The sequence below is a fragment of the Coloeus monedula genome (genome assembly GCF_965178545.1).
Source record: "Coloeus monedula genome assembly, chromosome: 5".
In the NCBI taxonomy this organism is placed as follows: Eukaryota; Metazoa; Chordata; class Aves; order Passeriformes; family Corvidae; genus Coloeus; species Coloeus monedula.
The window spans coordinates 73,618,361-73,642,792 of record NC_138785.1 but is presented as its reverse complement, the minus strand read 5'-3'; the positions used below and the strand labels follow the sequence as shown (position 1 = coordinate 73,642,792).

General features: G+C 63.7%; 1 protein-coding gene across 1 annotated transcript in view; it reads left to right on the top strand.

Moving 5' to 3' along the window:
- SIGLEC1 (sialic acid binding Ig like lectin 1) overlaps positions 1–17,471 on the top strand; it is a gene marked incomplete at both ends in the record, with an annotated part of 31,412 nt that extends 13,941 nt beyond the window's left edge. The window contains 20 exons of the mRNA XM_082282019.1: positions 133–492; positions 576–872; positions 1,105–1,368; positions 2,132–2,392; positions 2,985–3,284; positions 3,927–4,181; positions 5,146–5,448; positions 5,812–6,066; positions 6,748–7,041; positions 7,395–7,649; positions 8,565–8,867; positions 9,488–9,742; positions 10,611–10,916; positions 11,100–11,339; positions 11,550–11,849; positions 11,939–12,193; positions 13,097–13,387; positions 13,686–13,785; positions 14,224–14,465; positions 17,407–17,471. Of these exons, the coding sequence (XP_082138145.1) occupies positions 133–492; positions 576–872; positions 1,105–1,368; positions 2,132–2,392; positions 2,985–3,284; positions 3,927–4,181; positions 5,146–5,448; positions 5,812–6,066; positions 6,748–7,041; positions 7,395–7,649; positions 8,565–8,867; positions 9,488–9,742; positions 10,611–10,916; positions 11,100–11,339; positions 11,550–11,849; positions 11,939–12,193; positions 13,097–13,387; positions 13,686–13,785; positions 14,224–14,465; positions 17,407–17,471 (5,201 nt within the window). The remainder of the gene's footprint in view (positions 1–132; positions 493–575; positions 873–1,104; positions 1,369–2,131; positions 2,393–2,984; positions 3,285–3,926; positions 4,182–5,145; positions 5,449–5,811; positions 6,067–6,747; positions 7,042–7,394; positions 7,650–8,564; positions 8,868–9,487; positions 9,743–10,610; positions 10,917–11,099; positions 11,340–11,549; positions 11,850–11,938; positions 12,194–13,096; positions 13,388–13,685; positions 13,786–14,223; positions 14,466–17,406) is intronic.
- Positions 17,472–24,432: the final 6,961 nt, after the last annotated feature.

The following is a 24,432-nucleotide window of genomic DNA, read 5'->3' as shown; positions in this document are numbered from 1 at the left end:
CAAAACCTCCTCTTGGGGGGGTTTATCCCAAATCCCACCTTCCCTGTCGAGCAGAGGTGCCAGGTCCCCAACGTGTCCTGGGAGGAACTGGGGACACTTCCAGCTCCCTGATCCCGATTTTCCCTGGCACAGCCCTCAGCTCCTGGGGGGTCTCCTACCCCGAGTCCCTGCAGGCCGTCGGGGGGTCCTGCCTGGTTGTGCCCTGCACCTTCAGCTACCCCGCAGATGTGACAACCACCGATGGCATCGTGGCCATCTGGTACAAGGACTACGATGGCCAGAAGACCCTGGTGTTCCACTCCACCACCCCCCAGGATGTGGATGCTCATTTTAGGGGTCGTGCCCAGCTCCTGGGGGACCCCAGGGCCCGGAATTGCACCCTGCTGCTGCGGGGGGTGACACCGGGTGACAGTGGCCCCTACAGGTTCCGCTTCGAGATCATCAACGGCGACCGCTGGTCGGCAGCGCGGGATGTGACACTGAGCATTTCGGGTGGGCGAAACACCGAGATTCCCAAAAAATTCCCTTCTTGCCCATTCCACGGGGCCATCCCAACCCTCTGCTCTCCATCCCAGAGGATCTGCAGCGTCCCAGTGTCACCAGCAGCGAGGAGCAGACCGAAGGACAAAGGTCCACCTTGGAGTGCTCCACACCCTACGTTTGTCCCTGGAGTGACATCGTCCTGCACTGGGAGGGCTACGACCCCCAGGTGTCCGAGGTGTCCGGCCGCTTCCAGCTGGACACCAGCGGGGTCAGCCACCAGGTGAACCTGACCAGCACCTTCTCCTGGAAGGACCATTCCAAGAAGCTGCTCTGCGAGGTTTCCCACGGGTCCAGGAAGGCGAGCACGGAGCTGGTGCTGCGTGTCAGGCGTACGTGGGGTGGAGACAGGGGACACCTCTGCCACGGCCACTGCGGCCAGGAGCTCTTCCTGACACCCCCTCCTTCCTTCCAGCAATCCAAAGCATTTTCCTCCCTCCCTTCCCCGCTCCCTGGCCGTGCCTGTCCCTTCGGCGCCACCTCCTGTCACCCACCTCCCCTTTTCCCTGCCCCAAGGTGGTGGCAGCACCCTGTGCCCACCGTGTCCCTCTGCCCCATCCACAGACACCCCCAAGGACACCCAGGCATCGCTGAGCCCTTCCTCGGGGAACATCGGCGTGGGTGACACGGTGACCCTGAGCTGCGAGGTTGGCAGCAGCCACCCGCCAGTGGCGAGGTACCACTGGTACAAGGACGGGGTGGCCGTGGGCACCGAGCGGGTGCTGAGCCTGCGGGGGGTTCGCCGTGAGGACCACGGGCGGTACCACTGCGAGGCCCAGAACGCCCTCGGCACCGGGGTGTCGCCCGCTGTCACCGTCCGCGTGTTCTGTGAGTGCCACGCGAGCTCGGCCGGGGTGGGACATCGCTGAGGGTCTCACATTGGGGTGGCACGAGTGGGATGGAGGTGGCCGGTGCTGCTGGAGGTCAAGGATTTGGGGTGTCCATGCGTGAGGAGGGTGGTGGTGGTCCCGTGGTGTCCCTCATCTTTGTGATCCCAAAAAACACGGAGGGATTTGCAGCCTAGGATGGGGAGCAGAGCTGGGAAGGGAGATCGTGGAGATCCAGAGCCTTGGTGGGAAGGGACCTTGTGGATCATTCCCACCCCTGCCATGGGCAGGGACAATTTCTGCTGTCCCAGGTGGCTCCAGGCCATGTCCAGCCTGGCCTTGGACACTTCCAGGGATCCAGGGGCAGCCACAGCTTCTCTGGGAATTCCATCCCAGGGCATCCCCACCCTCACAGAGAAGGGAAGAGGCTCCCCTTCCCACCAGATCCCGCAGCAAAGAGGATCCCAAAGACAAATCCCAGCCTTCCCTGCCTGTGCTGGAATCCCACAGGGAGCATCTCCCCCCAAAATGGGTCCCTCTGCTCCCCCCAAAACCCCCTGTGCCCACCCAGAGAGGTGAAAGACCCCTCCTCACCCACCCTCAGTCTGGCCCCCAGTGGCAGGGGAAAAACCCAAATGTCCCCCAGCTCTGTTGTCACCCCTGAGGGGCTCCCATCTTCTCCCAAGCTCTGGGATGGGGGATTTGGGATGGGATCCTGTTTTCCTGCCTCCAGGACAATCCTGGACGTGTCCCTTCCCCCTCAGCCGCAGAGATCTCGGCCAGCCCCGCGGCCGAGGTGCGCGAGGGGACGGCCACCACCTTGTCCTGCGACGTCCCTGGGCGGGAGGGACATCCTGAGGAGCTGACCTACACCTGGTACAAGAACAGTGCGTGGCTCAAGGAGGGCCCAGCCCACACCCTCCTCTTCCCCGCGGTGGCCACTGGTGACGCCGGCTACTACTCCTGCCAAGTGACCAACAGCCAGGGCAGTGACACGGCCCAGGCCATCAGCCTCAGCGTGACGTGTGAGTGCCACCAGCTCCGTGCCAACCCCCACAATCCATGAAATCCCCCCAAAAATTCATGGCAGAGCCTCTTCCCGAGCACCCCAAGGGCAGATGGGAGGGGGGTTCAGGCCTGCCGGTTGAATTTTCTGGGAATACAACAAATTTCGGCCGTGAGCCAGGTGTGAAGGTGACATTAAGTGACATTTGTGCAGCAAGGACCTGTCCATCACAGCATTTCCCACTAAACCTCTCCATTCCTTAAGATTTTGGGAAGTTTCTCATGGAGAATCGAGTGGGATAAGAAGAGGTCAGGAGGTTTTGCAGGGGAAAATAACCCAGCCCTGGGTTGGTTGTGACAATTTTGGGGTAAATCTGACCCGGTGACAAGCAGATTGTGACATCCAGGGTGCGTGAGGGGACAATTCCCATCCCTGGAAGTGTCCAAAGCCAGGATGGACAAAGCTTGGAGCCACCTGGGGTAGTGGAAGGTGTCCCTGCCCATGGGAGCAGGTGGGATTCAATGTCCCCTCCAACCCAAACCACTCCAGCATTTTCCCTGTGGCCTCACCACGGGGACATCCCGACCTCAGCATCCTCTCCCATCCCACAGATCCACCCCGAATTCCCACCCTCACGCTCTTCCAGGAGACCCAGGGTGGCCGGCTGGTCATTGTCCGCTGCACCGTGGACAGCCACCCTCCGGCCATGCTGGCCATCACCCATGACGGCACCATGCTGGCCACCAGCGGGGCACAGGTGGCCCTGCGCCAGCGGCTCAGTGTCACCACCTCCCGCAATTCCCTGCGGCTGGAAATCCGGGATGCAGGACCCCAGGATAGCGGGAAGTACGGCTGCACCGCCAGCAACGTCCACGGCAACGCCAGCGCTACCAAGGTCCTCGTGACCCGCGGTGAGTCCAGGAGGCTGCTCCTGGGTTTGGGGTGGCAACGAACCCCCAAAACTGGGGGGGACACGCAGCCCTGAGAGCTGGAGGGACCCTGGTGGTGTCCCCTCCTTGATGGGGTCAGAGCTGCTTTTGGAGCTGCTGTCAGGTTTTGTTTTCCAAAATGCCAAAAATCGGGAGAAAATTCATCCAAATTTTTCTGCCCCATCTGTCCCCACCAGTCACTGTCTCCTGACTGGATAAGTTGGGGTGACAGAGGCAGCAGAAGGAAAGAAAAGTCCCCCAAATCCATCTCCAAGAGGAACATCCTTTAGGATGGCCAAAAAAACCCCAGAAGAGACCTCAAGGTCCAATTCCAGAGAAACCAAACCTGGATTTGGGTGTCCCAGTGGGGAACTGGAAGTCGGACAAGGCCCAAGCAGTGGGAAGAGGGGACAGGGTCTGTCCTGGGCAAAACTCCCCTGGATGAACCTGGCACTTGGAAAAAGTGGGAAAGGGTCAGCAAAGACCCTGTTTGCCTGTGCAGTGTCCCCAGGGACACTGGCGAGGGAGGGGACTCAGGGAAGCGGAACAGGGAATTTTAGCTGGATGGATCCATGGGAAAGATTTCCCTCCTTCCCTGATATCCCATTCCCATCCCTCCTGCAGCTGCCGAGCTCCTGATCCAGCCCTCGGCGGAGGTGCCGGAGGGGACCGCGGTCACCCTGACCTGTGTGGGGACAGGGGACACGGTGGAGGAGCTGCTCTACACCTGGTACAGGAACGGCCGGCGGCTCCAGGAGAGCTCATTCCCGACCCTACAATTCCCGTCCGTCCGCGGGGATGATGCCGGTGCCTTCCAGTGCCAGGTCCGGAGCAGGAATGGCAGTGACACGTCGGAGGCTGTCCCGCTCCGAGTGCTCTGTGAGTGTCCTGGGAATTCCAGAGGGTCCTGGGGCTGGGCTAGGGGTGTTCCCACCCCAAAGTTTCCCCCATTACCATCAGTCACAGCCAAGGAGCTCTTGGGCGGGAATGTGAGGAGGGTGAAAAATTCCCTTTGGCAGGTAAATCCGGGAGTTCGTGGGAGGAGGAATTTGGAGAATTCCCACCTTCCCGAGAATTTTAAGGACAAGAAATGTTTTAGGAGCAATAAATGGTCATAGAACCATGAATGGCTTGGGTTGGAGGGGACCTCAAAACCCTTCTCATTCCAACCCCTCTCCCCTTGGCAGGGACACCTCCCACTATCCCAGGTTATTCCAAACCCCATCCAACCTGGATGCTCAGGCAGCGTTGGAAATACCGATCCCTTGGATTCGGAGGGTTTTCCCAATGGATCCAGTGGTGTTTTGTCCCTGGTTTGGGAGGGACCTCAAACCCATCTCATTCCAACCCCTCTTCCCTGGGAAGGGACACCTCCCACCAGACCGGGTCCAACCCAGATGTCCAAGAGTTTCACTGGAAGCACCAACCCCTTGGATTCGGAGTGTTTTCCCAATGGATCCAGTGGTGTTTTATCCCTGGTTTGGGTTGGGAGGGACCTCAAACCCATCTCATTCCAACTCCTCTTCCCTGGCCAGGCACAACTCCCATTATCCCAGGTTTCTCCAAACCCCATCCAACCTGGATGCTCAGGCAGCACTGGAAGCACCGATCCCTTGAATTTTGGGAGTTTCCCCAACCATGTAGATCCAGTTTTAACCCTGGTTTGGGTTGGGAGGGACTGTGAGGACCATCTCATTCCAACCCCTCTTCCCTGGGAAGGGACACCTTCCACCAGACCGGGTCCAACCCAGATGTCCAAGAGTTTCTCTGGCAGCACTGGAAGCACCAACCCCTTGAATTTTGGGAATTTTCCCAACCTCATGGATCCAGTTTTCCCCCACAGACCCCCCGAGGCAGCCAGCACTGAGCTCATTCCTGCAGAGCCAGGGCGGGCACCTGGGCATCATCCAGTGCTCCGTGGAGAGCGATCCCGAGTCCAACCTCACCCTACGGAGAGGGGACAATGTCATCGCCTGCACCCGGGGCTGTCCCCAAGCCACCAACCCCAGGGTCCACGTCACCAGGTCCTACAACAGCCTGAAGATGGAAATCAGGGATGTGGTGGTAGAGGATGAGGGGACTTATATGTGCCAGGCTGGGAATTCCCAAGGAAGCGCCAGCGCCACCGTGGATTTCCAGGCTGACAGTGAGTGGGGACAGGGGACAGGGGACAGGATTGTGGCATCTGGGAATGTTCTGGGAGGGGGGAGCGTGGGAAAGGAATGCTGGGGAAGGGGACAAGCTCAGGAGATGGTGAAAGGAGGAGCAGCAACGTCCCATGGAAATGCCACATGTCCCTGAAATCCAGACACGGAGGGTCCTCCATGGGACCTGGGCTGTCCCTGGGATGTCCCTGGGCTGGTGGCACTGCCAGGCTCAGAGCTGTCCCCACCATGGCACCATGGGAACAGCTGGACTTTGCCCTCTGGAGGAGCCACGATGTCCTTTGGTGCCTTTGGGGGTTGTCACCCCAGCGTTGACACCACACCCCGTTTCCTCCTGCCTGCAGCCGCCAATGTCACTGTGTCCCCGTCCCCCACCGTGCTGGAGGGTGACAATGCCACCCTCACCTGTCACCTGAGCAGTGGCTCCCCGGCTGTCCCCAACGTCACCTGGTACCACAACGGGCAGCAGATTGCTGAGGGCTCGGCCACCTCGCTGGTGCTGCGGCCGGTGGCCAGCAGGGACGCCGGGCTCTACCGGTGCCGGGCCAGCACCGCGGGCGGCAGCCGGAGCTCTCCCGGTGTCCTCCTGGATGTGCTGTGTGAGTACCTTCCCTTTCCCTTTCCTTTTCCCTTTCCCTTTCCCTTCTCTTCCTCTTTTCCCCTTTTCCTCTTTTTCTTTCCCTTTCCTTTCCCTTTTTTCCCTTTTTCCTTTTCCCCTTTTTCACTTTCCCCTTCCTTTTTACCATTTCCCTTCCCTATTTCCCCATTTCCTCATTTCCCCATTTCCCCATTTCCCCATTTCCCCTTTTCCCCTTCCTCTTTCCTTTCCCTTTTCCTTTCTCTTCTCTTCTCTTCTCTTCTCTTCTCTTCTCTTCTCTTCTCTTCTCTTCTCTTCTCTTCTCTTCTCTTCTCTTCTCTTCTCTTCTCTTCTCTTTTCTCTTCTCTTCTCTTCTCTTCTCTTCTCTTCTCTTCTCTTCTCTTCTCTTCTCTTCTCTTCTCTTCTCTTCTCTTCTCTCCCCTTCCCTTTTCCCCTTTTTCCCTTTCCCTTTCCCTTTCCCTTTCCCTCTCCCTTTCCCTTTCCCTTTCCCTTTCCCTTTCCCTCTCCCTTCCCCTTCCCCTTCCCCTTTCCCTTTTCCCTTCCCTTTTCCCTTCCCCTTTTCCCTTCCCCTTCCCCTGTCCCTTCCCTCCCATCCCCTCCCAGAACCCCAGAGCAGCGACCACTCCCCAGGACCTCTCTCCCACCGGCATTCCTGGCCTCTCACCCCATTCCCTCCCCTCAGACCCCCCTCGGGACCCTCTCCTGAAAGCATTCCTGGAGGCCGAGCAGGGCTCCCTGGCCATCTTCCAGTGCTCCGTGGCCAGCAACCCCCCAGCCCAGCTGGCCCTGCTCCGGGACCAGGAGCCAGTGGCCACCAGCGCTGGTGGGAGCAGCCCACGGGTCACCGTCTCCGCTGTCCCCAACTCGCTGCGGGTGGAGATTCGGGAGGTGACGCCGGCGGACGATGGCAGCTACCGGTGCCTGGCCACCAACGCGCACGGCTCCGCGGAGCGGCGGCTGTACCTGCGCGTGCAAGGTGGGGAGCGCGGGATTCGGGGATGGGAGCAGCCCATCCCATGGGAATGACCACGTGTCTGCACTCCCAGTGCCACCAGATCCCACCCAGTACCACCAGATCCCACCCAGTGCCACCAGATCCCTCCCAGTGCCATTCCCTGCCCGTATTGCAACACCTCAGCCCTGGGCATCTTCAGAAGGAGTGGGGGACACTCTAAGGGGGACAGGGAGCACCAGTGTCACCTCGGAGCTGCCCCAAATCCTTGGACAGAGAGGGAATATCCCATCCCCAGGTTATGGAGGTGATGAGGGGACACTGGCAGTGCCGAGCTCTGCCCTGTCCCCTCTGAGCTGGCACTGTCCCTGCTCCAGCCACCCGAGTCCTGATCTCGCCATCCTCGGAGGTGCTGGAAGGTGACAACGTGTCCCTGACGTGCCAGGTGGCCGGAGAGCCACCAGGTGACACCGTCTACTCCTGGTACAAGGACAGCAAGTGGCTCCAGGAGGGTCCTGACAGTGTCCTGGTGCTGTCCCATGTCACCAGCGCTGCCACCGGGCTCTACCACTGCCAGACCCGGGGCCCTGCGGGGACCAGCGCGTCCCCCGCTGTCACCCTGCAAGTCTGGTGTGAGTGGGACCTGCAAGGGAATCCAAGAGGGGGAATTAGGTGGGATGGGATGGGGTGGGATAGGATGGGATGGGATGGGATGGGATGGGATGGGATGGGATGGGATGGGATGGGATGGGATGGGGTGGGATGGGATGAGATGGGATGGGATGGGATGAGGTGGGATGGGATGGGATGGGATGAGATGGGATGGGATGGGATGAGATGGGATGGTGGGATGGGGTGTGATGGGATGGTGCCAGTGGGTGGTGCCAGTGGGATGGCACTGGTGGGATGCTTCAGATGGCATGATAACAATGGAATAGTGCTGGGATGGGATGGTGCCAGGATGGGATGGTGCTGGGCTGGGATGGTACCGATGGGATGGTGCTGGAATGGGATGAGGCTGGTGGAATGGTGCCGATGGGATGGTGCTGGGATAGGATGGTACCACTGGAATGGTGCCAATGGGATGGAGCTGATGGGATGGAGCTGATGGGATGGTGCCACTGGAATGGTGCTGATGGGATGGAGCTGATGGGATGGTACCGCTGAAATGGTGCCAATGGGATGGAGCTGATGGGATGGAGCTGATGGGATGGAGCTGATGGGATGGTGCCACTGGAATGGTGCTGATGGGATGGAGCTGATGGGATGGAGCTGATGGGATGGAGCTGATGGGATGGTGCCACTGGAATGGTGCTGATGGGATGGAGCTGATGGGATGGTACCGCTGAAATGGTGCCAATGGGATGGAGCTGATGGGATGGAGCTGATGGGATGGAGCTGATGGGATGGTGCCACTGGAATGGTGCTGATGGGATGGAGCTGATGGGATGGTGCCAATGGGCTGGCACTGGGCTGGACGCCATCCCCTCTCTGGGTCCCGGAGCTCTCTGGGTGCAGCCTCGAGTCTCTCCCACCCTCCCGGGCAGACCCCCCGCGAGTGCCAGTGCTCAGCACCTTCCTGGAGCCTCCGTTGGGACAGCGTGGCATCCTGGAGTGCTCCGTAGACAGCTCCCCGCCGGCACAGCTGGCCCTCTTCAAGGACGGGGCCCTGGTGGCCTCCACGGTGCTGTCACCGCCTGTCCCCCGGCCACGGCTCCGTGTCACCTCGGCCACCAATGTGCTCCGTGTCCGTGTCCAGCCCGTGCTGCTGCAGGACGAGGGCGAATACCAGTGTGTGGCCACCAACGCCCACGGTAACGCCAGCGCTGCTGGGAACTTCTCCGGAGGCGGTGAGTCCCTGGGAATGGGAATAGGGTGGGGATGGGAATGGGATGGGAAGGGGATGGACAGTTTCAGGCAGTGGGGAGAATGATGGGGTTGGGGTTATGGTGAGGAGGTGAAGGAATGGGGGAGGGTGGGAATGGGCGAGGGAGGGAGGGTGGAGAGTGGCTGGAATGGAATGGACAGGATGAAAACGGAAAAAAAATGGGGGAAATCCGGGTTTATGGGGATGGAGGTGTTCCCAGAGAGCTGCAGGTGTCCCGGGCATGTGGCAAAGGGACACGGCTCCTCTTGGATGTGATGTCCATCCATGACACCGCCCTGGCTGCCATCACCCCAGGAATCATGGAACGGTTTGGGTTGGGAGAGACCCTAAATCCCATCAATCCCACGCCCTGCCATGGGCAGGGACACATTCCATCATCCCAGGCTGCTCCAAACCCCATCCAACCCGGCCTTGGACACTTCCAGGGATGGGGCATCCCAAACAAATCCACGGGAACACCACAGGAATGGTGTCACCTGTGCGTTGTGGTGGCCATCCCCGCTTTTTACTCTCCTGCAGCTCCCTGACTTTTTCCACCCTGCAAAGTGCAGGATCACCACGTTTTCCTTCCTTCCTGTGCAGCCGCCCGTGTCTGGATTTGGCCATCCCCGGACGTGCAGGAAGGAGACGCTGCCACCCTCACCTGCGCCGTGGCGGGCGGGGCCCAGGATGTGCTGAGCTACACCTGGTACCGGAACCAGGTGTGGCTGGGCACCGGCTCTTCCCAAAATCTCACCTTCCATGGGGTCACCACCTCCGACGCCGGCTCCTACCACTGCTCCATACACACCCCAGCCCGGAACTACAGTGCCACCCCTGCCACCCTCAACGTGCTCTGTGAGTCCCCAAGGGCAGCTTGGTGTCATTTGTGTCGTGGTGTCACCTCTCAGTCAGCCCCCTTGGCTGGAGAGATGGGGGCAGCAAGGCCTGGCTTAATTTGGGGGGTTCATTAATTAGGGGAGCTCAAGAAGTATATCCCAGGGGATAATTAAGCCGAGTTTTACACCCCAAACCTACCCAGAGACCCCCATGCCACCCCCAGAACCTTCTCCAAGTTTCCTTGTTCCCCACACCAAAGCCGGCAGGAAAATCCTTGGCTTTCAGAAATTAATGCCGGATTTAGGGTTCTTTTTTTTTATCCCTGATTGGGAAAATGAAAACCAGATTTTGGTTAAAAAAAAAAATGGGGAAAAAAATGTAGCTGCGAGTCAGAACAGGAGATTTCTTTTTTTCCCCTTTTTTATGAGAAAAAGATGGCGTTAATTTAAAAATCTTCGTGGTGAACGTGGGATGGAGGCCCTGGAACCTGGGGAATCCCTGGGATGAAGGGGCTGGAGCCCCAGGAGTGGCTGAGAGATCTGGGAAAGGGGCTCAGCCTGGAGAAAAAGGGGAATCAGGGGGAGATCTTCTGCATCTCCACAACTCCCTGACAGGAGGGGGTCAGGAACAAGGGACAGGACAAGGGGGAACGGCCTCAAGTTATGCCAGGGAAAGTTTGGGTTGTATATTGGGAAAATTCCTCTTGGAAAGGGCAGTGGTGGAGTCCCCATCCTTGGGATGTGGCACTTGGCGACACGATCAGCGGTGGCCTGGGCAGTGCTGGTGGAACTGTCGGACTCGATGAGCTCAGAGGGCTTTCCCAACCCAACCAATTCCACGATTATCCTATTATCCATGTTTTCCCGACCCCATTCCCATCCCGCAGACCCCCCCAGGAACCTGCGGCTGCAATCCTTCGTGGAGAGCAGCCAGGGGACGGCCACCATCCTGCTCTGTGTTGTGGACAGCCACCCCCCGGCCCAGCTCACCCTGCTCAGGGGGGGACACCCGGTGGTCTCCAGCCCCCCCAGAGGAGGTGACACCCCCCGGCAGAGCATCCGCGTGTCCTCCTCTCCCAACGCGCTGCGGTTGGAATTCCGGGAAGCCTCCGAGGAGGATGAGGGCGAGTACGAGTGCCAGGCACAGAGCCCCCTCGGTGTGACCCGCGCGTCCCTCACCCTCCGGGTACAAGGTGAGCAGGGGGACAACAGGTTGGGGACACACCCAGCTGTGGGGTGCAGGACTGGGGGTACCCAATTTTGGGGAGGGGGCAGAGAGGCGTGGAGGTGGTGTGAGGTCGTGATTGGGCTCGCAGGGTGGGAACTCACCGCTCTGAATTTGGGGCCGGCCCCCAACTCCTCTTCACTCCCCGCAGCCACCAGGGTGCTGGTGCGACCATCGGCCGAGGTGCCGGAGGGGACAGAGGTGACCCTGACCTGCCAGGCCCCTCCCGCGCACCCAGGGACCCTCTACACGTGGTTCAAGAACGGGCAGTGGGTGACAGAGGGACCCGAGCCCTCGCTGCGGCTCCGCGGCCACCGCTCGGACGCGGGGCTCTACGGCTGCCAGGCGGGCCGGGGGCTCCGTGCCCCCCCTGCCGCCCTCGCCGTGCTCTGTGAGTGAGGGGCGACAGCTCCGGGGATCGGCGAGGGGACACCCCGACACGCCACCCCCGCGGGGATGGCGCTGCCCGGTCTGTGTCGCCACCCCGCGACACGCGGCGACAGCGCAGCCCCTCCTTGGGGGGGGGGGGTCACTTGCCCCGTGTGGCTCCCCCGTCGCCCGGCGGGCTGTGGGGGGACACGCGCTGTCCTTGTCGCCGCAGATGCCCCTCAGGAGCCCCGCTTTGTGGCGCTGGTGGAGCCCCGCGGGGGGCGACAGGCGGTGCTGCTCTGCTCGGCCGACGGTGTCCCCCCGCCGGACATCGCCGTGAGCAGGGGACAAGGCCACCCACCCCTGGCCACCACCCGCGGCCCTTCTGACCCCCGCTTCGAGGTCCGGGCCACCCCCAGCACGCTGCGGGTGGAGATGTTGGGGCTGGATCTTGGGGACGCGGGGCTCTACTGGTGCTCGGCCACCAACAGCCGCGGCACGGCGGCCGCGTCCCTGCGGCTGGACGTGAGAGGTGAGGTGTCCCCGAGTGCCCAGCTGGGGTTATCCCAACGGGAACGGCGCTCTGGGAGCATTCCTTGAGTCCCCAATGTCCCTTCTTAGGGGTCACGGTGACGGTGGAGCCCTCGCAGGAAGTCGCCGAGGGCACCAAGGCCACCGTGAGCTGTTTGGCCACCGCGTGGGGGGACAAAGGTGTCAACTACACGTGGTACCGGGATGGGCGATGGCTTCGGGAGGGACCATCCGGCTCCTTCATCCTTGGCCACGTGTCCAGTGCCGATGCCGGCTCCTACCAGTGCCAGGCCAGCGGGACGTGGGGCACGGCCACCTCTGTCCCCGTCAGCCTCAGTGTCCTCTGTGAGTGTCCTCCGGTGTCACCAAGCAGGACAAAGCCCAGGACACGCTGGGTGTCCCCAGCCCGTGCCACTTGTGTCACCTCCGCGTTTCCTCCTCCTGCCCTGCTCCTCTCCCTTTGGGGATTTCGGGGCTTTTTTTAGTTGGATTTGGGGCCAAAATGCTCCAAAACTGAGGAATTCTCCGGTTGGGTGTGGAATGAGGGGCTGGGAAGTGTGGGAAGCCACCAGCACGGGGATGCATGGGTTGGGGATGATCCAGGATGGAGAAGGGATGAGTTAGGAAGCCCTTGGTGACCCAAGGAAGGGGATTTGGGGGTTTTTTTAGGATTGACCCTTCAGAAGTTGGATTTGGATCCAAAAAGCTCCGAGTTGGGGGATTTTCCAGCTGGAAATGGGACCAAAGAACTGGAGAAGGTGTGAAGCCTCCAGCCCTGGATAATCTGGGATGGAGGAGGGATGCATTAGGAAGCTTTGGGGAAGGGGACTTCGGGATTTTTCCTGGGATTGGACCCTCAAAAGTTGGATTTGGATCCAAAAAGCTCCAACTTGGAGGATTTTCCAGCTGGGTTTGGGAGCAAAGGGCTGGAGAGGACGCGATGATGGTCCAGGATGGAGAAGGGATGAGTTAGGAATCCCCTTGGTGACCGGGGAAAGGGAATTTGGGGTTTTTTATAGGATTGGCCCCTCTAATGTCAGGTTTGGAGCCAAGAAGCTCCAAGTCAGGGGGATTCTCCAGCTTTGGGGTGCTAAAACAAGGACTGGAGAGGGTTTGCATCCCCCAGCCCTGCGATGAGCAGGATGGGACAGACCCAGGGATGCTTTAAACCACTTTTGGTGGTCACCTAGGCCAACTGGGGACTGTCCCACCCCCTGTCCCACTGCCACCTTCCCTGTCCCCTCACAGACCCTCCCCGGGCCGTCTCCGTGAGCACCTTCCTGGAGAACCGCAGCGGGCGCGGGGCCATCGTGTTGTGCACGGCCGACAGTCACCCACCCTCCTCGCTGGCCCTGTACCACCAGGGCCACCTCCTGGCCACCAGCCTGTCCCCCGCTGCCACCCTGGGGGTCCGGGCCATCCCCTCGCACAACGCCCTGCGCGTGGAGCTGGTGGGGACAGGGGCTGGGGGACGCTACGTCTGTGTGGCCACCAACGCCCTGGGCAACACCACGGCCAGCGCCGACTTCGATGTCCACAGTGAGTGGGGCCGGACCCTCTGCAGGTCCATGGGAATCCCCCCCCCCCCCCAAAAAAAACAACCATCCCTGGAAGTGGGAAATGGAATGGGATGGCGCTGGAGGGTCCAAATTGAGGGAGGAGGTGGCTTGGGGCTGTGGTGGGGACATCTCCTGTCCCCGGGGGACACCCACCTTGCCAGGGTGCCAAAGGGTGTCATCCACTTTGACTGTCACCCCAGTGTCCCCTTCACCCCTTTTGGGGGACACCCCGAGGTCTGGGGGTGTCCCCACGGGCACTGACCCCGCTCTGTCCACAGCTCTCAGCCACCTGCGGACCTTCACCATCCTGGCCTGGCTGCTCATGGCCATCATGGCCGTGGCCATCGTGGCCCTGCTGGCCGTGAAGGTGTGGCCCAGGTGATGTCCTGGAGGGGTGGGGTGGGGGGACAGGCACCCCAAGATGGCACAGGGACCCCGGGGTCAAGGGACAGGGACTCTGGGGTGAGGGGACAGGGACCTTTGTGTGGGGACAGGGATTCTGAGGTGGGGAGATGGGGATCTGGGGTGGGAGGACAGGGACTGTGGGGTGGCACAGGGATCCCGCGGTCAGGGGAGAGAGACCCTGGCATCAGGACAAGGACCTTGGTGTCGGGACAGGGACGCCGGGGTGGGACAGGGACCCCCAGGGTCAGGGGACAAGGGACTCTGGCATCAGGACAGGGACCCCAGAGTCGTAGGACAGGGATGTCAGGGTGGTGGGACAGTGACCCTGGCATTGTCACAAGGACCCCGGGGTGGTGGCACCTGGCCCCAGGGCTGAACCAGCCCCTGGAAGCTCCCCGTGCTCCCTTCCAGGATCAGGAAGTTCCGGAGCTGGTCTGGTGCCGAGGACACCCTGGAGCTGAGGAGCAAACAGGAGCTGCCACAGGTGGGGACCTCGGTGGGGACAGCGCTGGGGACATCAGTGGGACCAGCTCTGGCATCCCCTGAGCTGCCAGGGGGTCCCTTCCGGGAATCTGTGGTGTGGGAATGGGATGTGGATCCAGGATCCAGCCCAGCCCGGCTGCCCCGTGGTGCCACCACAGCCGTGGCTGGAGGTGATGAAGGGACAGGAAGGGCAAAGCCTCCTGGGGACCCCAAATCCCTGTCCCAGCCTCATTCCAGAGGGTTTCCATGGCACAGATGGATGCTGACCCCTCCAGGGATGCTCCTCAGTCCCCATGGAGTGTCCCAGTCACGGGCAGGGTGTCCCCAGCCATGGACAGGGTGTCCCCAGCCATGGACAGAGTGTCCCCAGCCACCCCCAACCTTTTCCAGGTGGATGGAGCATCTTGACCTGGCGGCTCTTGGATCCCAGACCAGCTGTGCCGCTGGAATTTCCCAATCCTGGCTGGATCCAGGGATTCCCCCAGCCCCATTCCAGCCCCTCGTCCCTTCCTGATGGATTCTGGTCACCACCACCACCTCACGTGCCAGGCACCGGTGACAGCTCCGAGCTGGGAAATCCCGGGAAAACAGTAAAATCAAACCTCCCGGTGCTGGGAACATCCTGTTTGTCACCACCGTGCCCCTGTCCCTTTTCCCTGCCATCCATCCTGGTGTCCCCTTGGAGAGGGGAACAGAGGGGTCTCCAGGCCACCCGTGTCCCCTCGATGCTCGGGATGAGGGGATCTGGGGCTGGGGCCAGTGGCAGCTGGGCCGTGTCCCCTCTGGCCGTGTCCCTGTTGCCATTAGAGGTCACTCTGCGGCCACCTTGCAACTGGACACTGCCTCGGCTGCGGGGATGGGGCTTTGGAATACGGAGATGGAGCTTCCCGGGAATGGGGGGGCTTTGGGGTTGGGGGCTCCTGTGGGTTTTTAATCCCCTTTCTCCGCCCGTTCCGCTGCCAGAGCAGGATGCTGGGCTGTCCCCATCTTTGTCACTGTTCTTGTCCCCCGTCCCTGTCACTGTCCCGTCCCTGTCACCATTCCTGCCCTTATCCCTGTCCTAATCCCTGTCCCCATCCCCTGTCCTGGTCCTTGTCCCCATCTCCATCTCTTTACCCATCCACATCCCCATCCCCAGTCCCAGTCCCATCCCCGTCCCCTGTCCAAGGCCAGCACGGCCGGCAGGGTGGCGGCAGGGTCACCAGCAGGGTGGCAGGGTGGCGGGCAGGGTGGTGACAGCGTGCTGCCAGGCTGGTTGGTGACAGCGTGGTGGTGACAGGGCGGTGTCACCAACCCTCCCCCCATCCCAGCGCCGCCTCCTCGCCGCGATCCCTGCGAGCATCGAGGGGCAGCGGGGTCAAACTTTGTCACCTGCGTCCGGCTGGTGACAAAGGTGACCCGGCCGCTCCCTCCCTCAGGCTGGGAGTCACCTTTCCAAGGACCCTCCGCTCCCGAGCTGCCACCCCCAGCGCCACCACCCCGCGTCCTCCTCGGCCACCTGCGCCCTCCGAGCCGCCGGCGCCGATCCCGCCCCTCCTCCTCCCGCTTTCCCGGCCTGGAGTTCAGGAATTCCAGCCTGGATCCCCCGTGGAGCGGGATCGGGGTGGATGTTGGGGGCTGCCGAGCCCACAGAGGGAGCTGGGAGAGATTCCGGGGGGGGATCCCGGTGCTGGGAGGCTCAGGGAGAGGGGTTTGGGGTTGATCTCACCGGTTATAGGCTCTCCATCCAACCTGGAGCAATGGGGACAGGCTGGGATGGGGCAGAGCCGAGACTTTGCTCCGGCGATCCTAAACCTCTCCAGAGGGGCTGGGAAAGGTGGGGAGCAGCCGGGAGCAGGGATTGGGGTGCGTGGATGGTTTAACCCGTGGCAGGGCTGCGGGAACGCCCGGGAGCAGCCGGGAGCAGGGACTGGGGTGCCTGGGTACCCAAACCCGTGCCAGGGTTGCAGGAACGCCCGGGAGCAGCCGGGAGCGGGGATTGGGGTCCCTGGGTGCCCAAACCCGTGCCAGAGCTGCAGGAACAGCCGGGAAAAGTTGGGAGCAGGGATTGGGGTGCCCGGCAGGAACAGGAATTGGGGTGCCCTGCTGCTTTAACCCGTGCCAGGACCGCCAGAAGGCCCGCGAGAGGCTGAGAGCAGCCGGGAGAAGGGATTGGGGTGCCTGGATGGTTTAACCCGTGCCAGGGCTGCAGGAATTGGGGTACCCGGCTGCTCTAACCCGTGCCAGGGCTGCAGGAATCGGGGTGCCCGGCTGCTCTAACCCGTGCCAGGGCTGCAGGAATCGGGGTGCCCGGCTGCTCTAACCCGTGCCAGGGCTGCAGGAATCGGGGTGCCCGGCTGCTCTAACCCGTGCCAGGGCTGCAGGAATCGGGGTGCCCGGCTGCTCTAACCCGTGCCAGGGCTGCGGGAACGCCCCTGAGGCGGTCACGGAGCCAGCGATTACCTCCGGGCCCTCTCTGAGCTCCCTCCCCGCCCTTCTGGAGCCGCACACGTTAAGCCAAATCCTCCCGTCACATGGTGCCCGAGGCAGGCCGAGGGAATAAGTGCAGGTCAGGAGGTGAACGGGAGGCCACGGATTTGCCACCGGGCACAGGAGCGGGCAGGAACGTGCTCGGCATTTCCCCGTGGATCCATCGGGGCAGGGATTTGCTTCCCTCCCCGTAATCCCGGCCAGACGGCGGCGGCGGAGCGCTCGGAGCTGGCAGCGAGGCCACGCGGGCGGGGACAGCGGCGCTGGTGGCTCCTGGTGTGGCTGGCACCGGGCTGGAGGCATGCGAGGTGTTGGCTGGGCAAGGAGTGGTGTGGGGTCCCCGTGCAGGGTGACACCTCCGTGAGCGGTGTCGCGGTGTCCCCATGCAGGTGTGACCCCCCCTTCGAGTGGTGTCACATTGTCCCCATGCAGGTGTGACACCTCTGGGAGCGGTGTCGTGGTGTCCCCATGTAGAGCGACCCTCCTGTGAGAGGTGTCACGGTGTCCCCATGCGGGTGTGACCCCCCCTTGGAGCGGTGTCACATTGTCCCCATGCAGGTGTGACACCTCTGGGAGCTTTGTTGTGGTGTCCCCATGCAGGTGTGACCGCCCTGTGAACGATGTTTTGATGTCCCCATGTAGGTGTGAGTGGTGTCACGGTGTCCCCATGCAGAGTGAACGGTGTCATTGTCCCCATCCAGGTGTGACACCCCTGTCCCCCACTGGGCTCTGCTCCGATCCCAGCAGGGCGGGATGCGGGAATTCTCCCAGGGCGTTCTGGGACAACCCCATCCTCCCACTTTAGGGTCCCCCTCCACTTCCCAGGATATTCACCCCCAAACCGCTGCCACCCCATCCCCGCCACCCCAACCCCCTCAGGGTGTCCCCAGCAGTGTCCCCTGTGTGTCCCACGCCCTGTCCCCTGCGGGGTTTAGTGCCCTACGCAACACCTGCTAAATCCATCCCGCTTTTCCCTCGTCATCGATTATCCCGAGCCTGGCGCGAGCTGGTGGCAGCTTGGTGGCCCTGGTGGGACACGGCGGGGGGACATCCCCCCCTCCTCCGCCATCCTGTTTGGGTGGCAGTGACAGCGGTGACGGCCACAGGCCGGGCCGGCCACCACCTCCTCCCTGTCCCCGTGTCACACGTGGCTGCCCCTCGTGGTCCCCTCCTGCGGGGAGGGGGGTCGGGGTGTCCCCAAGCCCCACAGAGCCCCTGTCACCCACTCCAGACCCCTCCCCCCCCCCGTGCCGTGGGAAGCGGGAGGAATTTGGGGCCTCTGCCCCTCCCCTCCCTTCTCTGTCCGGGGTCACCCCAAAACCCCCCAAGCCCCAGCGCTGCCGTGGGGGTCCCACAGCTCCTCCTGAGGTTTATTGGGGTCTCTCCTGCCCCCTCCTTGTCCTCCTCCTGTCCCTTTTCATTGTGGGGGTGACACCAGGATCCCCCAGAGCAGGGAGCAGGGGGGGCTGAACCCTCCCCCCCAATTCCCCATGGATCCTGTGGACGGGGTAAACTGAGGCAGCGGGAAGAGTCTGGGGGGTGCTTGGGGTTTGGGGGGGGACACAACCAAGGCACGCCCCCCCCCACCCCCATTCCCCAAACCAGGATCAGGAGAGGGATTCCTGGAGTTGGGATCCCTGGAGCTGGGATCCCTGGAGGGAGCAGCCGGGATCACGGAGATGAGGAGGGAGAGGGGATCCCGGGAATCGGGGTGCTGCGGGAGGGGATCCCAGGATTCCAGGAGCGGGGATGCCAGAGGAGGAGATTCCAGGAGAGGGATCTGACGAGCAGAGATGCCAGAGGATCCCAGGAGCAGGATCCTGGAAGCGCGATCCCAGGAGCAGGGAGGGTGACAGAGCAGATCCCAGAAGCAGGATTCCAGGCTTGGGATCCCAGGAGCAAGGATGCCAGAGGAGGAGATCCCAGGAGCGGGATCCGATCAGCAGAGGTGCCAGGAGAGGAAATCCCAGGAGCGGGATGCCAGGTTTAGGATCCCACCAGCGGGATCCCAGAAACAGGGATGCCGAGGAGGAAATCCCAGGAGCGGGATCCCAGGTTTAGGATCCCAACACCGAGATCCAGGATTGGGACCCCACTGCGGGGATACCAAAGGAAGCGATCCAGGAGCGGGATCCCAGGAACGCGGAGCGATCCGGGCTGCCCGACCCCGCCGCCCCACGCGCGGAGCTGTCCCCGCAGCCCCGGACACGTTTGGGATGGGGACACCCGGGTTGGCACAGCTGGCCGGGTCCCCTCGATGCCAGCGGGCTCGGCCACGGGCTCGGTGTCGGGGCAGGGGTGCCCAGAGGGGCTGCGGGATGGGTCCCCCCTGATTTCGTTTCATTCCCTTTAATTTCGTTTAATTTCTTTCAATCAGAGCGGGCGCGGCGGGCCCGGGCCGGGACGAGCGCGCCCACCCTCGGGGGACCCCGGCGGGCTTGGGGACAGCCAGACCCGGGCTGGGGTGTCCCCCACGCGTGCTGGGGGTATCCCCAACCCACCCGCACCCGGGACACCCCGGACACCCCGGGAGCGCTCGCTCCGGTAACGAAACCGGCGCTGCCGGGGCTCCGGGCGGGCCCGACGGGGCTGGGCACACACAGGGGCGTCCCCGAGGGTGGTGGCCCCGGGCTAGCGACCCCGTGGCGAAAGCCACCCACGGTCCCGCGGGGACACTGCGGGGTGGGCACCCTGCTCGCTGCGTCCCCGCACGGCCACACGGTGCCACCCACACCCACCCGTGTCTGCGCGCGGGGGCGGCCACCGTGATGCCCTTAAAAGCCACCGAGCCGCCCCAAACCCGCCACCCACGGGACAGGAGAGGTGGCCGGTCACACCCTGGCCGTGCGGCCGTGCCCGCTCCCACGGGCCGGACACCGTCTCACTGCACCCGTGGGCGTTTCCCTCGTGTCCCCTCACTGTCCCCACGCGTCCCCGCATTGTCGCCCCGTGTTTTTCGCACGGTTCCCCCGTGTCCCCGCACAGCTGCCGGTGTCCCCGGTGTTTTTCACGGCTCCCCCGTGTCCGTGACCTTGTCCTCGTGTCCCTTCACAACCCGCTGTGTCCCCACACAATCCCCCCGTGTCCCCGTGCAGTCCCCCAACGTTTTCTCGCCGTCCCCTCCTGGCCCCGCGCAGTTCCCCCCGTGTTCTCCCTCAGCCCCCCATGTCCCCGCACAGTCCCCTCATGTTTTCACAGTCTCTCCCGTGTCCCCTCACCGTCCCCCCCGTGTCCCTTCACAGTCCCCCCCGTGTCCCCTCACGATCCCCCGTGTCCCCTCACAGTCCCGTGTCCCCTCACTGTCCCCCCGTGTCTCCTCACAGTCCCCCCGTGTCCCCTCACGATCCCCCGTGTCCCCTCACAGTCCCGTGTCCCCTCACAGTCCCGTGTCCCCTCACTGTCCCCCCGTGTCCCCTCACGATCCCCCGTGTCCCCTCACAGTCCCGTGTCCCCTCACAGTCCCCCCGTGTCCCCTCACAGTCCCCCCGTGTCCCCTCACTGTCCCCCCGTGTCTCCTCACAGTCCCCCCGTGTCCCCTCACGATCCCCCGTGTCCCCTCACAGTCCCGTGTCCCCTCAGTCCCCCCGTGTCTCCTCACAGTCCCCCCGTGTCCCCTCACAGTCCCGTGTCCCCTCATCGTCCCCCCGTGTCCCCTCACAGTCCCCCCGTGTCCCCTCACCGTCCCCCCGTGTCCCCTCACAGTCCCGTGTCCCCTCACGATCCCCCGTGTCCCCTCACTGTCCCCCGTGTCCCCTCACTGTCCCCCCGTGTCCCCTCACTGTCCCCCCGTGTCCCCTCACAGTCCCGTGTCCCCTCACTGTCCCCCGTGTCCCCTCACTGTCCCCCGTGTCCCCTCACGATCCCCTGTGTCCCCTCACGGTCCCCCCGTGTCCCCTCACGGTCCCCCCCGTGTCCCTTCACAGTCCCCCCGTGTTTTCACAGTCCCCCCGTGTCTCCTCACCGTCCCGTGTCCCCGCACAGTCCCTCCCGTGTCCCCTCACTGTCCCCCGTGTCCCCTCACGATCCCCCGTGTCCCCTCACGGTCCCCCCGTGTCCCCTCACGGTCCCCCCGTGTCCCCGCCGCTGTCCCCGCGCCTGCCGAGGCCCCGCACCGCTCCCGGGCTCCGCCGCTCTCTCCCGGCCCGGGCCCGGCCTCGGCCTCGCCGCCCCGGCCCCGTGGGACCCTCGGCGGGGTCCCCACCCGGGGCTATTCCCGGGGCAGCCGTTCCTTGGCGGGGACAAGGAGAAGGGATCCCCCCCCTTCCCCCGGTGTCCTCGAGCTCCGGGACCCACCGGGGGCGGCCGGTTCGGGGTCGGGGGCAGCCCCAGCTCCGCTGCCGGCGGATCCCGCACCCTCCCCGCAGCCAGGCCCGGGGACGAGCCGAGCCCACCGAGCCCATCCCCGAGCCTGGCCTTACCTCCATCTCCGGAGCACCGGGAGAACCGGGGGTCCCGGGGCGCTCCGGGCGGCGGATCCGGCTCTAAACCGGGAAAATCAAGGAATTCGGTGCTTTTTTTTCGCCCCCGGAGCGGCGAGAAGGAAAGGGGGGGGGGGGGGGGGGGGTGGAACGGGGCGGCGGCTTGGGAGGGCCCCGGGGGCTCGGAGAGGCCGGCGGCGTGGTGAGAGCGCCGGGAACGGGGATGCTCCGGGAGAGCGCGGCCGCTCCCACCCCGGGCCAGGCTTGCCTGGGCTGGGTGTGCTCGGCAGGGCGCCGGGAGCGAGGAAAAAGCGGGGTATCGATAATAAAAATACCGATAAATAGCGCTGATAGTACTAACAGGACTAATAACAGGAATAGTAACGCCACTAATAATAGCAACGCTAATAGTGACACTAATACGGCTAATATTAACGCTAATTAAAACAACAACAACAACGCCGAACCCAACCCAAAAACAACAACGACGACACCATAAAAACCGGCAATTTTTATTCCTGCTGCTATTTGGAATATCATTATTTTTGAGGACCTGGGAGTCCACGGAGGAGCGCAGATCCCCTCGCCTCCGCTTCCCGGCGGCGGCGCGGGCGGCTCGCACCCGGCATTTCCCCTTTCCCCTTCTCCCGGAGCAAATCCCTTCCCGTTATTATTCACGTTAATCGTGGGGAGAACGGGAAAAAAAACAAACCCAGCAGGAAAGGAGCGGGAGCCGTGAGGAGGCGGCGGGGGCTCAGCGGGCACTGGGGCCGCTTCTCCGCCGCTCGTCGTGCGGCCTCAGCCGCCGCTCGGGGCCGGGGCTCGGCGAAAGGAGGATTTTTCGTTCCAGCCGCCCTCCGTCCTGCCGGTGGCACCGGGCCGCAGCCTTTCCCCGTGCGTGACCGCCGCGCATCGCCGCTGCACGGTGCTGGAGGGCTGAGGCCGCAGGGCGGGCTGGGTTTGGGGTCATTTTCCTGGTTTTCGTTAAAAATCGTTGGCTGCTGTCACAACCACCACCGGGCCCGGTGGCGGGGCACGGCGGAGCCCGGCTGTCCGGCTGTCCGGCTGTCCGGCTGTCCGGCTGCTCGGCCCGGCCTTGCGGCAGCCCCGGGAGTAGGAAACCGGAACCGGGGAGCGGGGAACGGGGAGCGGGGCACCGGCTGCTGCCGCCAGCGCCTTCCCCGAAGCGGCGGCTCCATCCCCGCTCGCCCCTCGGCGCCCCGCAGAACCGGGGGTGCGGCCCGGGACCACCGGCCTTGAGCGGGGCCCGTCCTGGGCGCTCTCCCCGCTCGGCCTTTTTCGTTCGCTTTATTTCCTTCCCTTTTTTCTCCTTTGGATTTTATTTCCTTCCCTTTACTTTCATTTCTTTCCTCTTACTTTCTTTATTCCTACAGTTTGATTTTGCCTTTTGATTTTATTTTTTTTCCTTTTTATTTCCTGTTCTCCCCGCTCTGTTTTCCCCTCGCTCCGCACTGTTCCAGTTATTTCACGGACGGGCCCAGGCCGCGGCAGGCTCGGACATTCAGCGGCCACTCCAGCCCAGGGCCTTGAACTCCCGGTGTCCGGCAGACCCCGAACCGGACACCTCCCGCCTCTGCCTGGCTCTGCCCGGTGCCCGGGCCGTACCCAGACCCCTGCGGGCTCCCCCAGCCCGGGGCGGTGCCCGGTACGGGGCCGTGGGTGCTGCGGGGCGCAGAAGCTGCGAAGTCTCGGGGCTGCTTGGGTTAAAAGTTCATTTATTTGTTTTCTATTTATTTATTTATTTGTTTGTTTATTTTTAATCCACCGCCGTTACAACCGTTTCGATTTGCGGCAGGACCGGGGAGACAGGGGCGGCCGCCCCCGGGGAAGCATCGCTGCCGCCGCCGCTGTTTCGGCCCGGTTTTGCCCCGTTGAGGGGACAGCGGCGGATCGCAGCCCCCCGAGGCAGGGGAGGTTCCCGGGACACCCCCTCACACACGCGGGGTCCGGCATTCCCAGCTGAAAACCGGGAGCCGCCCCGCTCGGTGCCGGTGCCGCTGTGCCGGATCAGGGAATTTCGGGGCTCCATCCCGCTGCCCCATCCCGGGGTGGCATTGGGGTAACCCCGGCAGCAGCGGGGACCCTCGGGCTCCCGGGCTGCGGGGCACAGCGGGGAAGCGGGACCGGAGCCCCCCGACCCCCGCCCGGCCCGGGGAGGGCCCTCGCCGGCCGGGGCTGGGGGATTCCTTTATTCGTTGCCATCTCTGCCGGCCCTGCCCCGCCCCGCCGGGGGTCCCCAAGGGTGAGACCCCCGAGAAAGCGGCACTCCCGCCACGGGAACCGGAGCAGCCGCAGCGGCCGCCGAGGGGCTCTTTGTTTACCAATCGGTGTCACGGAACGAGAGGGCAGGAAATTGCGTCTGTACCGGGCCGTTAATTTAAAATCGGCTCTTTCTTCCCTCCCCGGTCGCCCGCAGCCGCTCCCCGACGCGGCGGGGGCTCGGCCACCCGCTCCCCGCTGCCGGCTCCGGCGGCGGCCGCCGGGAGATGCGCAGCGGAGCGAGGCGGCGGGGGAGGGCCCGGCCGGAGGAATAAGGACCCGGCTTCTTCGCCGGTCCCACCCCCGGCCGCTTCCTCCGCAGCTCCCTCCCCTCGGCCTCCCTTTCCCCTCCCGCCCTTTACCCCCCTAAAATCATCCCCCCCAATCTCCCGGTATTGATTTCCCCGCACGCCAATCCCCAAGCGCAGCGCGGCCAGCCCGGGCACCGGCGGCGCCTCCCGTCGCCTGCTTCCCGCCGGCACTGGCACCGGCACCGGCACCGGCGCTCCATGGAAGGGCAGCGGCTGCGGCCGGAGCGCCTGAAGTTTGCCCGGAGCGAGGTGCCGCGGGAGGTGGAGCTGGGGAGGGGGCGCGGGGGGCGGCGGGGGGGGGTGCTCAGCCGCCTGTCAAAGTTTGAAACTCCTTTTCCCCCCACCCTCGCACCCTCTCGGGACGCCCTCACGGGTCCCCCCCCCCCCACCCCACACACCCCCGGTACCACCCCCGGCGGGGCGGGGAGGGGGGTGCTCTTTAAATACCGGCCCCCCGGGTGGGAGAGGGCGACAGGCGGGAGGCGACGGCCCCCGGCGGTCCCCGGCCATGGGGGTGAGCTGGGGCGCCGAGCCCCGGGGGGGCCGGAGAGGGGCGGAGAGGGGAAGGGGTCTAGGGAGGGTGGGGGGGGCTCCCTCCCATCCCCCCCGCCCAGCCTTGCCTCCTCTCTCCCTCTCCCCGTGTCTCTCTCTGCCTCCTG